The 14744-nt window shown below is 43.3% G+C and overlaps 3 protein-coding genes across 5 annotated transcripts; 2 read left to right on the plus strand and 1 right to left on the minus strand.

The window, feature by feature from the left end:
- Positions 1-225: 225 nt before the first annotated feature.
- Positions 226-9205, plus strand: LOC106570365 (protein OSCP1). Of its 2 annotated transcripts, XM_014142593.2 has the most exons (11): positions 226-526; positions 1316-1345; positions 1718-1872; positions 4932-5099; positions 6334-6414; positions 6555-6658; positions 7092-7220; positions 7353-7407; positions 7869-8011; positions 8148-8208; positions 8587-9205. In XM_014142593.2, the coding sequence occupies exons 1-11, from the start codon at positions 415-417 to the stop codon at positions 8722-8724; spliced, it is 1176 nt and encodes a 391-aa protein (XP_013998068.1). In that variant the 5' UTR covers positions 226-414; the 3' UTR covers positions 8725-9205. The 2 variants fall into 2 exon arrangements, with proteins under 2 accessions (XP_013998068.1, XP_013998069.1); XM_014142594.2 differs by lacking the exon at positions 1316-1345.
- Positions 9206-9888: 683 nt separating this feature from the next.
- On the minus strand, positions 9889-11234 carry LOC106570366 (glutathione S-transferase A-like). The gene has a single exon (XM_014142595.2). It carries the CDS (start codon positions 11148-11150, stop codon positions 10461-10463), a length of 690 nt encoding a protein of 229 aa, XP_013998070.2. The 5' UTR covers positions 11151-11234; the 3' UTR covers positions 9889-10460.
- A 583-nt stretch (positions 11235-11817) lies between these two features.
- lsm10 (LSM10, U7 small nuclear RNA associated) lies at positions 11818-13204 on the plus strand. 2 transcript variants are annotated; one of them, NM_001146481.1, is given in 2 exon segments: positions 11818-12099; positions 12358-13128. In NM_001146481.1, coding segments are annotated over 2 exon segments (318 nt in total). In that variant the 5' UTR covers positions 11818-11908; the 3' UTR covers positions 12485-13128.
- Positions 13205-14744: the final 1540 nt, after the last annotated feature.

Raw genomic sequence — 14744 nt, forward strand, 5'->3', positions numbered from 1 at the left:
GCCAAAACAGTCGGCTCTTTTTGGTGAGCTGAGCCGAACGAGCCGGCTCACTGAAAAGAGCCGGAATGCCCATCACTACTGGAAAGATAGAGGTTGGTCTATGATGCGGTTCAACAATTTGTCTGATTGGTTGTGTTCTGCTGTGCCACGTGACTTTGAGCGAATCAACTAGCCACCTGTCATGCGCACCTGTTGCACTTGTCCACTTTGTGATTGCAGAGCGGAGCAGAGGTTGAAGAACCCAGCGACTAACTGTTAGCTGGTCTAGGCTAATTTAAACGGTCTATTTGAGCCTTTTGACATTATACATTTACTACAAGGTTAGCAGATAAAGGTAGTTATCCACAGTCTCAGTACAGCACGGCCCACCAATACAGCAAGTGAGCTAGCTAGTTAATCCTCTGGTTCTACAAGATGTCTATGAGAACACTTCCTCTAGTTTTTATTAACCTCGGCGGAGAAATGCTCTATATTCTGGACCAACGTCTTCAAGCTCAGAATACCGCCGATGATAATACACAGAAAGGTAGTCTGTAACTAGATTAGCATAGCTAGCTACTGAAGGCATGTTAGCTGCGCACACAGTAGGCTCCCAATTAATCCTAACCCTTTCTAATTAGCCTAACTAGTTAGATGACTAACCTCAGTCACACATGAATAGGGGAAACCGATTCATCTGGGCCAGGGGTAGACAGCCCTGGTCCTGGAGTGCCACTTCATGTTTTGATTTAACCAACCTGGAAGACCAGGTGTTGAATTCAGGCAATCATTTAACTGATCAATTGGCTCAGTTGGTCAGGTGTGGTGCCTAGTTGAAACTAAATCCTGCAGTACCTGCGGCACTCCAGGAACAGGGTTGCCTACCCCCGATCTGGGCAATTCTATGGTAACGGAGTGATGCTGAGACAGATTGTTTGCTTTAAAATGTATGTCAAACAAAAACCAATGATCGCAAAATTAAACAAACAATAAAGCACTATGCACAATGACTACTGTTAAAAATTTCAACAGAAAATTTTACAAAAACACACTGACTTGAAGAACAGTGCAGATGTAAAGTTTGGTAACAGAATGACTTTGTGCTGTCATTTTGTTACCAAACTTTGCATCTGCACAGTTCAAGTTAAAAAAAAAGTCTCAGCATCACTCTGTTACCATGTCACTCTGTTACTTTGCCAATCTTTAAATGTGTGAGTTAATTGCAAGTATCTTTTGGTGTAGTAGCGGTTTGAATTTAACCATCTTTTTTCCCCCCTCAACATATATTTTTGCCCTCCTTGACATATGTATTTCCCTAAACATCACTTTATTGCAGGTGTATGGTCAGATGGCGACAGAAAAAGAGGTATCTTCCTAGCCAGTCAGATCCCTCTCCCCATGTATCCTAGCTGTAGCCTATATCCTGTACTACTGTACTATTAGGTCCAATACATTAGTGAAAAATGGGACTGGTTCAGAAAGCTTGTTATACAAGACAGCACTGCAATTATATGATGTTCAACAATCTTATATTGGGCATGTGTTGAATTTATAAAATTAATTATTGCTGTCACATTTGCAACATTTTTGGATTCCTTTCTGTACCTCCATTTTATCACCTTTATTTTGTATCACCTAAAATGCATTCATAACCAAATTGTTTGACTTTTTTAACGTTTTTGTTTTGTTCAAGTCCTTCATAAATTAACTGTTTCTGTCTGTCCTATCATGTCTATAGTTATGAATGACATCATAGCCACCATGTTCAGTAAGGCCTTTATGGAGGAACTGCTGAAGCCTCAGGACCTCTACAGTAATAGGGCTTTGAGAACAGTGCTAACACGACTAGCCCATGCCTCCATCATGAGGCTCAACCCCGCCAGCATGGATAGGGTAGGCAACATACAGTAGACTAGAGGCCCTAATTCGAATAATCCAAGCTTAGAAATGACTTGATTATTTAAAGCCTCCATGTAGTCTGTTTACTGTAAACCATCACTGTATGCTTAATAAATCACTTTCTTTCATGAAAATAACTAAAAATATATTTTTTTGCCAATGAATTTACATACACAGCCCTGATTGGCGGATTGAATCAACCCTACCTGCTTACCCCTTCAAAGTAGGAGGATACATATGCAAATAAAAGATGACTGGTCATTGGTCAGAATAATCAGATCAGATTGTGATGTCAGATTGTGATGCCATCCCACCTGAGCAGGCTGAAATTCTAGGAATTCTTTTCAAAAAGCTCTTGCACTAAAGGGCATTATCATCATTTTCACAATTTCAGAGTGTTACGTCAACCTCATAGGGTGAAGAAGAAGGGAAAAAAGGGAAAATACGTTTTTGACTGTACTGCCCCTTTCAATCTGCCCCTTTAAATCAGCTGTGTAGTGCTAGGGGGAAAACTAAAGCTGTGTTCGAATACCCATACTAACATACTGTATACTATACTTAATGAGTATATACTACATACTATATTAGTTAATTTTAGTATACTATAAACGAACGGTATCGTTTCAGTTGAGCGTACTAGAGCTTCGCCTGTCTACTGGAAGTTGATACTGTTGCTATGAAACCTCTTGCTAGCTTGTTAGCATAACAAATGACTAGCTAAACATTTTATGATTTCGGTTGTGTTCGTAAATTCAATCCGGAGTGCATGAGTGCGCTCTGGGCGTTTGTAAATCTAGAGTGTTGTCAGATTCTGTTCATAAATTCGGAGCGTTCAGAGCGCACACTGGATGCTCTGGCCGAGGGTTGATCCGAGCTTTCAACGGCAGTCAAGCACCCAAGCTAACTGGCTAACATTGGCTAGCTACTTCCAGACACAAATGAGACTGAGAACACCTCACTCTGACCATTTTACTCACCCTAGCAGAGCTGGTTAGGCTGTTTTCATGTTGTCTAATGCGTTGATGACTAACTGTGCTGCTGGCAACAATTTAATTATGATTTTTTTTGCTGACGTTTACTGACACCGGCCACATTCAATTTGTTAGCTACGCTATCCTTACGAACCGCATAGCATTACAGCAGTAGGTACCGATATGTTAGCTAACGTTAGCTACCTAACGTTAGTTGGCTACTAATACGTTGAACTTGCCAGGCAGTATTATTAGCTATATGCTATCTAACTAACTACCCATCGTTTATTGACTTGATTATTCACATCATTCTACTCCAATTTCAGAGCACTCTCACCCACAATAACTGATGAATTTACGAACACTCAACTCTTGCAGTGTTCGTAAATTCATCAGTTATTCTGCATATTTTCCGCCATTTTCTTCAAATCTGAAAACGTGAAGCCACGCCCATTTTCGGAAGAATTGCATTATGGGCCATAAAAGCACGGAAATAGTGTCCACTGCATGTATACTTCGAATTTTGGCGACTTTAGTACGACATCCGGGAACTTTTGGCATACTAACTATATCCGTACTATAACCAATAAGCATACTAAACTCAGCAAAAAAAGAAACGTCTTCTCACTGCAAACTTAACATAAACTGAACAAGTTCCACAGACATGGAATAATGTGTGTCTGAATGAAGGGGGGGTTAAAATCAAAAGTAACAGTCAGTGTCTGGTGTGGCCACCAGCTGCATTAAGTACTGCAGTGCATCTCCTCCTCATGGACTGCACCAGATTTGCCAGTTCTTGCTGTGAGATGTTACCCTACTCTTCCACCAAGGCACCTGCCAGTTCTCTGACATTTCTGGGGGGAATGGCCCTAGCCCTCACCCTCCGATCCAACAGGTCCCAGATATGCTCATTGGGATTGGGTTTGAGATCCGGCCTCTTCGCTGGCCATGGCAGAACACTGACATTCCTGTCTTGCAGGAAATCACGCACAGAACGAGCAGTATGGCTGGTGGTATTGTCATGCTAGAGGGTCATGTCAGGATGAGCCTGCAGGAAGGGTACCACATGAGGGAGGAGGATGTCTTCCCTGTAACGCACAGCGTTGAGATTGCCTGCAATGACAACAAGCTTAGTCCGATGATGCTGTGACACACCGCCCCAAACCATGACGGACCCTCCACTTCCAAATCGATCCCGCTCCAGAGTACAGGCCTCGGTGTAACGCTCATTCCTTCGACGATAAATCGCGAATATGACCATCACCCCTGGTGAGACAAAACCGCGACTCGTCGGTGAAGAGCACTTTTTGCCAGTCCTGTCTGGCCCAGCAACGGTGGGTTTGTGCCCATAGGCAACGTTGTTGCCGGTGATGTCTGGTGAAGACCTGCCTTACAACAGGCCTACAAGCCCTCAGTCCAGCCTCTCTCAGCCTATTGCAGACAGTCTGAGCACTGATGGAGGGATTGTGCATTCCTGGTGTAACTCAGGCAGTTGTTGTTGCCATCCTGTACCTGGCCACATCTGCAGTCCTCATGCCTCCTTGCAGCATGCCTAAGGCACGTTCACGCAGATGAGCTGGGACCCCGGGCATCTTTCTTTTGGTGTTTTTCAGAGTCAGTAGAAAGGCCTCTTTAGTGTCCTAAGTTTTCATAACTGTGACCTTAATTGTCTACCGTCTGTAAGCTGTTAGTGTCTTAACGACTGTTCCACAGGTGCATGTTCATTAATTGTTTATGGTTCATTGAACAAGCATGGGAAACAGTGTTTAAACCCACAATGAAGATCTGTGAAGTTATTTGGATTTTTATTAATTATCTTTGAAAGACAGTGTCCTGAAAAAGGGACGTTTCTTTTTTTGCTGAGTTTATATACTCAATTCACGTCACTAATAGTGAGGTTAGTATGAGTATTCGAACACAGCTTAAATGTGAAACAAAAAAAAACCTTTATCCTCGACCACTAGGCCCGTCAACAGGCCCCTTTCAAATATGAGTAGATTAGAAAATACTGGTCATGCCATCTTATTTTGCATTTAACGTACTGTAATTTGTGTTTTCTTTTTTCTGCTGTTTTCTGTATAGCTTTATGAATTGATGGTGATGGCTTTCAAATACCAACTCCTGCTATGTCCACGTCCCAGAGACCTGCTGATTATTTCATACAATCATATAGATGCCATCCGGGAGTTTGTGAGGGACACCCCCAGTGTTCTCAACCAAGTGGACGAGACACACCGAAAGATCATTGAGGTAGGGGCCTGTCACTGGCACTCTATTCCTTATGTAGTGCACTACTTTTGATGAGGGCCCATATGGCAATTATTTTATTTTTTTACATGTTCGAGTGATCCGTGTACATGCTCGCAACAAAAAGCCATGTAGCAGAGAGCTATACACTGATGTCGGGACCTTGACAAACTTAGCGCTGAGGAAGTGTTGACCATGAGAACACAAGACTGATGGCTATAGCTATACTCAACAAGTATATTATTCCTCTGGCTTATTCTATCTAGCTCTATTTGTGATATTTTACCTTGCCTCTCTAGCTTGCTAGGTAATCAATCTTCTGACACCTGTGATGATGTAGACAATAGCCATCTGATTACATGTTTCCTAACTTGCATGAGATGCATCTGGAGTCAGATATGATCTTATTTACTTCTATGTAAACAAAAAGGTTTCTGATTCGGAACTGCACACACAACTTTTCATGACACGTTTGGGAAATGTGTTTATAGGGCTCTGGTCAAAAGTAGTGCAATTTTGTTTTCATAACTGTGACCTTAATTGCCTACCGTTGGGTGCTATTTGGGACGCAGCCTGATTCATTGTGACAGATTACATGCATGTGTAACCGATGTGAAATGGCTAGTTAGTTAGCGGTGGTGCGCGCTAATAGCGTTTCAATCAGTGACGTCACTCGCTCTGAGACTTGAAGTGGTTGTTCCCCTTGCGTTGCGGCCTTTGTGGCGCGATGGGTAACGATGCTTCGGTGGGTGTCAGTTGTTGATGTGTGCAAGGGTCCCTGGTTCGAGCCCGGGTTGGGGCGAAGAGAGGGACGGAACCTACACTGTTACATTGGTGCCGTGACCCGGATCATTGGTTGCTGCGGAAAAGGAGGAGGTCAAAGGGGGGGTGAGTGTAACCGATGTGAAATGGCTAGTTAGTTAGCGGTAGTGCGCGCTAATAGCGTTTCAATCAGTGACGTCACTCGCTCTGAGACTTGAAGTAGGGTTTCCCCTTGCGTTACGGCCTTTGTGGCGCGATGGGTAACGATGCTTCGGTGGGTGTCAGTTGTTGATGTGTGCAAGGGTCCCTGGTTCGCGCCCGGGTTGGGGCGAAGAGAGGGACGGAACCTACACTGTTACACATGCTTTACCTAAACTACAAAAATATGGCCTTAATCTGCTGTCTTGTCCACATCCTGCTTGTAATGCCAAGCTAAGTCTGATGTACCCTTTTCTACTCTTCCTGTTTGCTAAAGGTGTACACACCCTTGTCTGATGGGGAATTTCAACTCCTCCGACAAACGCTTCTCATATTTCTTCAAGACATGCATGTCAGGGTAAGTCCCTTTTTATCTTTATCGGCTGTTGAAAACAATTTTTTTTCTGTATAAACATTTTAAAAAATCCATACAAATAGTATTTTGACAGATTCTGCTGTTGACAAAAACAAAACAAATATGAATGTTGTCTCTGACAGGTATCACTTTTCCTCAAGGATAAAGTGCAGAATCCAAATGGACGCTTTGCTCTCTCGACCACAGGCCCAGTGCCCCATGGGACAGAAGTCCCGGGGTTAATCAGGTAATCTACTTGGTAATGTGGAGTCGCCAGAAAACTCTAATATCTGGTTTTCAGGGATATAGTATTTTCAACCTAACTTCCATTTCCCCTGAAAACACTGAAGTGGGAACTCCGCTCAGGCATCTTTCTATGGCTGCTACGTTAGGTTAACTTGGCAGTAACGCAACGGAGGTGTTAAACATATTTGAACCGCTAGTTAGCGGATCAACTCTACCTTGTCTCCATGAGTAGTGACTGAGAGGTCATATAGAAATGCATTGTAAAGGCCAAGAGGAATTGTATTGACGGTCATGCATCACATGCTAGTTAGTGGTAGTATTTTGCTAGTCTGTTCCTTTTTTTACTAGTTCCCTTTTAGATGCGTTTCAACCTGAAGACATCAATGTAACCAATCTGAATTCAGGGTTTCATCTCTGACTTCCTGTTATCACAGGATGTTTAATAGCAATGGGAAGGAGTGGAAGAGATGGGAGTTCCCCACTGGAGGCAGTTACACCAGCTCCATCCGAGTGGGCTCCTTTGAGCGGTTTGGAGATAGAGTCATCCGAATTGGGACAAATATGTAAGTAGCTACCTACTCCACCTGGCATGGAGGCTCGACCATTAAAATGGCAAAAAAAATCCTGGAAAGGGAGTTGTAAATCTATATTAGCTATTTGTTTTAAATCGATATGTATCTGTTGAATTCTAACAGGTACAGTGTGACTCAACCAGAAGAAACTCACACATCCAAGAACTACTCTCAAAAGGTAGAACTCTGAACACACTTCATTCCACTTAAAGTGCCCTCATTTTTGTCATCGGGCAGTATGTATCATGCATCTCAAAGTAGGGGTGCTGATTTAGGATCAGTTTAGCTTTTTAGATTACATGGACAGGTAGGACCTGATCCTAGCATGCTTACAAGCACAGTAAAGACTGCCCTCTTGAGGCACTAGCACTTACTGTACATTTGAGTCATTTAGCAGACACTGTTATCCAGAGCAACTTACATTAATCTTTTTACTTTTTCATAATGGTCCACCATGGGAATTGAACCCACAATCCTAGCGTTGCAAGCGCCATGCACTACCAACTGATCCAACCAGGACTTACTCTCCACGGGGGGCAGTAAACCCAAGTAACCCAATGTGCAACCCAAATGGCACCCTATTCCCTATATAGTGCCATTTGGGATGCATACCCACTATATATACTTATTGTTCCACAGGCGAACTCCGAACCCAACCCCCTGGCCAAAGAGGAGCTGAACCTGCTGGCTCGACTGCTGGGTGGAATGAAGGTTCAGAACCGAAACACTGAAACAGGGTTCCGGGTCAACCTCTTTGCCACAGACCAAGAAGAAGAGGAGGCGTGAGTTCTATCTTTCACTACTAGTGCCTTAGTTCTTTGTTTAACAGTGATTGTGATGCATCTTGATCATCTATAATTTGGTTTGATCAGAGCAAGTAATTGGTATGTATGAAGTAATGATCTTTGTCTTCTACAGTGGAGCATCAGGAGGGAATGGGGATCAGTCATTCCAAGTGATTAATATTCAAGCAACACAGGTATGATGGTATTGAGTGATTTCATAGCAATTACACGCACCGAATGCAATCTGCCGTTCATCTGGCGTTTGTTCGCCGCAGTGTGTTTTAGGGACCGTCTGACTGCTGACATTTTCAAGCGTTTCTACATGTAGATCGGTTTGCAAATTACAGCTGGCACTCTGTTCAGAGGTGCTAAGTACTCTCATCAGGCAACCTAGCATCAGACTGATAAACCAAAGATCACTATGTCATTGGTGTGTATTCCTGCTCAGCTCTCTTTTACAATCTCCACTAAACTCCCTTTAAGCTGAACAGCATATCTGTATCAAGCAACAATTGTAGTTCATTATTGTACTGATTATGCATCAAATGAAGTGGGATTTTTTTCCCTCTCAGGATGTGCAAGTCAACACAGAACTGGCTCGGATCGCGGGAGAGTTTACTGGGGTGCCTGAACAGACTGAATTGCCAGAGGGACCAAGCAACAAGGGGGATGACCTGCTGGCCATGATGGATGACCTTATTGAACTATAATGTTGATTATGATGAGGTTTTGGTAGGTAGAGCTGTACAATCAGTATTGTAGTTTGGGTGCCTAATGTTACTGTGGTTATCCACTATACTGGAGCTGGTCAATCAATGCTTACATACACAAACTCAACATTACCTCTTAGGCCCGTTTGTTGGACAAAAGTTGAATCACGTATTACTTTAGTCAATCTTTTCATCCGTCTCGTGGTGCTATTCTGGGTTGTAGATTACATATTATAACTTATTATATTGAGTGCAAAAAGTGAAGTATAAGACTGTAAAAATAAATGAAAATTATTGTAGATATGAAAAGCTGTTATGTTGTACATCTCTGTATATTTGTAATGTAGATGAAGAAAATCTTGTGTATATAGTATGTATGAGTTCTATTTTTTGTATTCGGTGGCACTTCATATTTTGGTAAATTATCTACCAGTCATTGAATATAAGAAGCAGTTGTCTTCAATAAACCAACACTCAAGCATCTTTTTCCACATTTGGATTTTTGTAGATTTGCACAGATCATGTGTTTTTCTGAAGGATCCTCAGATCGCCAGCAGGGGGAGTAGTAACAACATGCCAGCAGAGCCATGTATTTCTAAAAACAGGTTTTCTTGTTAAGTCATGTTCTTACAAACATAGATGGTGTTACAGTACAAAACAGCCTTTGTTTGTTACAAAAACAAATGTGTAAATGCTTAAAATTATGTTCGCTTGGTGAATGTAAAACTACTCATCTGTCAGGAAACCCACAATAAAAGCAACTTTTCTGTTTCATGAGGTGTGCAACAAAGGGAAGCTACACATCATAACTAAAAGTATGTGGACACCTGCTCGTCGAACATCTCATTCCAAAATGATGGGCATTCATATGGAGTTGGTCCCCTCCCTTTGCTGCTATAACAGTCTCCACTCTTCTGGGAAGGTTTTCCACTAGATGTTGGAACATTGTTGCGGGGACTTGCTTCCATTCAGCCACAGGAGCATTTGTGAGGTCGGGCACTGATGTTGGGCGATTAGCCCTGGCTTGCAGTTGGTGTTCTAATTCATCCCAAAGATGCTCGATGGGGTTGAGGTAAGGACTTTGTGAAGATGTTGAAGCGTGATTCATCACACCAGAGAACGAGTTTCCACTGCTTCCGAGTCCAATGGCGGCGAGCTTTACACCACTCCAGCCGACGGTTGGCATTGCGCATGGTGATCTTAGGCTTGTGTGCGGCTGCTTGGCCATGGAAACCTATTTCATGAAGCTCTCAACGAACAGTTCTTATGCTGACATTGCTTCCAAAGGCAGTTTGGAACTCGGTAGTGAGTGTTGCAACCGAGGACTAATGATTTTTACGTGCTTCAGCACTCGGCGGTCCTGTTCTATGAGCTAGTGTGGCCGACCACTTCTCGACTGAGGCGTTGTTGCTCCTAGACATTTCACTTCACAATAACCACTTATAGTTGACCAGGGCAGCTCTAGCAGGGAAGAAACTTGACGAACTGACTTGCTGGAAAGGTGGCATCCTATGACGGCACAACACTGAAAGTCACTAAGCTTCAGTAAGGCCATTCTACTGCTAATGTTTGTCTATGGAGATTGCATGGATGTGTGCTCGATTTTATACACCTGTCAGCCGAATCCAATAACTTGAAGGGGTGTCCACATACTTGTGTATATATAGTGTACATAGATTTTAAGTGCCTATAATACTTTAAATAATGTGTGGGTGTTCCTTTAGTTGGAGTGAGTCTCAGAGCTCTTTGAGAAAGTCACCCCACTGAGGTTTTTCCTGGTCTTCCTGCCAGTGTGGGGGCCAGGTAGTTTTGACACTTGGTCTGTCCTTCATCATAGAGTAGTATGCTCCCAGTTTGGGGTAACGCTCTGCTGACAGCCCAGAGCGGAAGGAGTAGGCAATGGTGGGGAAGACAAGGACATCAGCCAACGAGAAGGCTTTTCCTGCCAGGTAAGAGCCTGCCTCCATCTTCTGAAAGTATCCCTCCCATAGTTTAATTTCAATTGCAAGGTTACCTTTGTTCCTCTTGATAGCAGAGTCATGTCTCTCTCCTTGAGGGACATAATACTCATAGTAGACCACATCACTAAGTTTCTCGTAGAAGGTTTGGCCCTCAAACATGCGTTGGTACATCAGGGCCTGTTCGGCTAGACCCTCAGGGATCATCTGGGTCCCCTGGGACCTGAACTGGTTTTCCAAATACATGCAAGCTCCATAGGACTCGTTCACTATGCAGTCCCCGTGTTTGAATGTAGGGAGCTGTGCCCGGGGGTTGAGGTCCATGACTATTGTAGATTTGTGCTCTTCTTTATCGAAGTCCAACAGCGTCTGGTTGTATCCCTGCAACATTTTCTCCTCCAGAGCGATCATAACCCGCCAGCACGGAACCGAGAAGGTGCACCAGAGAAGTGTCATGTTATTGGCCATGATTGTAGACACCGCGGAGAAAAAAGCGAGGAGTAGTCGACTTGGTAGTGTTGTTCAAGACGTTGGCATGTTTCGAAATACATGGGCCCTGCGTGGCAGTTGGTGGTGACGTACACGACACAGTTGTGAAACGTCATCAAACTGCTCCGGCGGTTTACTGTCATCCTCAAGTTTGCTCCGTCGACGTGATTAGCTGCGAAGTTCTTCTCTAAGTACACTTAACCTTGGTTTCTCCTGAATGTAAACGAATCAACCAAAATGTACGCTCGCTTCTTAGCTTTGACAAGCTTTGTGTAAAGTCCGTATTATCCACCTTCTGTTGCTAGCTAGTGAGCTAGCTGGCTTGTACCTCTAGTCCATCGCGCCACTACAACGAGTTCTCTAGCTTTGTCGCCTTCCATTAATCCTTTAGGAGATTATTTCTCTATGTATAGTGACTTGACTTATATATACACTTTAGTAACCCACCAAAGTAAAGATGATGTTCTGTACCGTGAGAACGTATTTATTTGCGCACGGGTGTCGCGTTTTTCCAAATTAGTAGTTCTGGTCCATGCGTCAGATGGGAATGCAGATCCAACGCGTGCGCCAGAGCCTTCTATTTCGAAATATAATATTTGATAGGCCTACCCATAATGCCGTTTTTGCAAGAAACGTTTTGGAAACTAATCAATATCAAGTTCTTACATTTTATACACAGACCCTTTCCTCCCTCTCCATAGTTTTCCCTAGCTGTATCCTCAACTTAAGCAGGACCAATGGATGTGTCCCATTCGATCAGGGAGCGCACTATAGCAGAGAACAGCCTAGTGATCCTTCTCCAGGGGCTTCAGGGGGAGGTGACCACCGTTGACCTGAGGGATGAGAGCACGGCGAGGGGACGTGTGATCAACGTGGACGCCTTCATGAACGTGCGTCTGGAGGAGGTGAATGATTGGTTGATTTTTGGGTAAAACTGTTTTTTACATTTAGAAACAATAATGTTAAAGTACAAATAACTCCAGAGGATGACACATGGAAGTGTTAAATACACGTTTTTCCAATGTTCACTCATAGTGATGATGATACTGATATGTGTTGCACGATTAGATTTTATGTATTTATTTATTCTATGTGGAAGCAGCAGCACGTTCTTATTGTCCAAGACGATTTTCCCCTTTGGTGACAAAGTATATCCTAATCCTTCCAATGTGGTCCTCGACCACAGGTGCTGTACCGGGACCGCCGCGGCCGGCTCAGTCAGCTGGCCGATCTGTTTATCACGGCCAGGAACGTGCGCTACGTCCACATCCCCGACCACGTGGACATCATGGAGACCATACAGACCCAGCTGACCAGGATCAGACGCGTTCGCAACTTTGCCGGCGAGAAAGGGGGCAGGAAGGAGTACCTAAAGAAAAAGAACTGAACTTGGAAGGGTGGAGGACGTTGTATTGGCCCCAAGGGGCTGAACTTTTCTGACCTGAGTTTCAGCTCCTTGTCACTCATGGTCATCCCAAACGTGTGGCTTGACAATGAGCAATGGAGTTGGAAAGAGCACAAACAGATCTGGGACCAGGCTATACTGAATTTATTAAATAATTGAACTTGAAGAGTGGTATTCTCATCCACCAGTTGGCTTTCTCTCTGTCTGTATGTGGTTGGCTAGCAATTGAACCAGGGGACAAGGTTAGAAGGGGGGAGGTTGTGTTGCTCCAAGGAGCCTTCCATCGCCACTCATTTCAAATTGTGCAATTTCTCCTTGTTTCATTAATGAAATTGTGACTCCAGAAGAGAAGAATATGAATTTGAATTGATTCTCACAAGTTACAGGTGTCATCCTTGAGTCTTTATGTTCATAATGCTTTAACATTATAACTCACAGAGGGTGACAGGTTCTCCTCTTATCCAAGGAAAAAAAACAACTAAAGTTTAAGAATGTCAATAGTTGGCATTGTAAAGACTTTTCTTTGGTAAATAAAGACTATTCTTTTGGATGCTTAAAGGTTTTTGATTCTCGTTTTGCTCCATCTCTTGTTGAAATACTTTGAATAAACATTCCTTTTTTAAAGAAATCATTGCATTTTCAGAAAACAAAACTAATTGAGTAATTCCAAGCCATGTAGTCTTAAGTGCTGTTTGGTAACATGACAAGATGTGTGATTGCTATATTTTGTTGGTTAGATTGGCCTTTTGTCTTGGGGGAAATTGGTTTTGATATAGGCACAATGCAATTTGGTTTGTTGTGAATCAATCAATCAAATGTATTTATAAAGCCCTTTTTACACCAGCAGATGTCACAGTGCTATACAGAAACCCAGCCTAAAATCCCAAACAGCAAGCAATGCAGATGTAAAAGCACGCCATGTAGGTTACGCCTATGTATACCATTATTTCATTACATATACCTTTCGTCCCTTCCTTGAAGTGATCACAGACGGTTGATCCTGTAAGCTATGTATTGGAGTCCTTGCTTTCAACTATCCAATTGTGTTAGATCTGTACTTATGAATTCAAGGAAATGTTTTAATTGTATAGAATTTGAACAGGACCCAATACATACACTACACTACAGTGAGGGTGTGTTTGTGTGGGGGCAGTGTTTTCTCTACTGGCCATGAACATGTCTGTGTCCCAAATGGCACCCTATTCCCTATGTATTCCACTGAAGTGCAATATCCCTATGAGCTCTGGTGAAAAGTAGTGCACTATAAAGGGAATAGGGTGTCATTTGGGACGCAAACATGGCCAGGAGCCTCAGCTAGGATAGACCACAATGCCCATCTGTCTGAGGAACCAGCTCTAAATTCACGACTAGGCCGGTCTCCTTCCCTACCCACAGGCCAGCCAGGGAAAAGATTACTTATGACCAATACCAGTCTGGAGGAGGGAAAAAAAACGGCTGTTTCTAAAGCTTAGCTCTCCCAAACAGAACCCACTCATAAAAGCCTTTTGGTTCACTCTTGACCGTGATTGGTGGACTGGCAGTCACGGAACCAGGATGGAACTTCTTGGGGCCAATGGCATTGAGCAGAGAAACTAAGAGGAAGAAAGAAGTGTTTCCCTTGGAAATGGCTATCCTAAATGTTCCGATGGTGTTTGGGATTTAGAGGAATTTCTAAATGGGTATGTTATTTAGCAGTGTCAGGAAGAGGACAGGTCTGACATAACACGTGTTGGCTGGAGAAGAAGATTAACGCTTGATTTCAGATAGAGTTTCACCATTACCAGTCAGTTACATGTATAGAGTGTACTACAAAGGGGAGGAGTTGAATTCAGCTGGGGTCAATATGTCCCTACAGAATGTGGTATATAGGGAAAGGGGGAAAGGGAAAGGGGGATACCTAGTCAGTTGTACAACTGAATACAACTGAAATGTCTCTTCCGCATTTAACCCAACCCCTCTGAATCAGAGAGGTGCGGGGGGCTGCAATAATCGACATCCACATGTCTTCGGCGCCTGGGGAACAGTGGGTTAACTGCCTTGCTCTGACAGAACGACAGATTTTTACCTTGTCATCTCCGGGATTTGATCCAGCAACCTTTCGGTTACTGGCCCAATGCTCTAACCCCTAGATAAAGAATGTAGTTACACCACTGGATCTCTGGAATTTC

This window comes from Salmo salar, chromosome ssa14 (genome assembly GCF_905237065.1).
Source record: "Salmo salar chromosome ssa14, Ssal_v3.1, whole genome shotgun sequence".
Lineage (NCBI taxonomy): Eukaryota > Metazoa > Chordata > Actinopteri > Salmoniformes > Salmonidae > Salmo > Salmo salar.

What these genes read in the sequence shown, in the direction of transcription:
- LOC106570365 (XM_014142593.2), top strand. Translation starts at nt 415, where the DNA reads ATGTCTATGAGAACACTTCCTCTAGTTTTTATTAACCTCGGCGGAGAA. An exon ending in GAAGTCCCGGGGTTAATCAG is followed by an intron (nt 6,659 to 7,091) that starts GTAATCTACTTG and finishes CTGTTATCACAG; the next exon opens with GATGTTTAATAGCAATGGGA. An exon ending in CCAAGAACTACTCTCAAAAG is followed by an intron (nt 7,408 to 7,868) that starts GTAGAACTCTGA and finishes ATTGTTCCACAG; the next exon opens with GCGAACTCCGAACCCAACCC.
- LOC106570366 (XM_014142595.2), bottom strand. Translation starts at nt 11,150, where the DNA reads ATGGCCAATAACATGACACTTCTCTGGTGCACCTTCTCGGTTCCGTGC.
- lsm10 (XM_014142535.2), top strand. Translation starts at nt 11,909, where the DNA reads ATGGATGTGTCCCATTCGATCAGGGAGCGCACTATAGCAGAGAACAGC. An exon ending in TGAACGTGCGTCTGGAGGAG is followed by an intron (nt 12,077 to 12,357) that starts GTGAATGATTGG and finishes CCTCGACCACAG; the next exon opens with GTGCTGTACCGGGACCGCCG.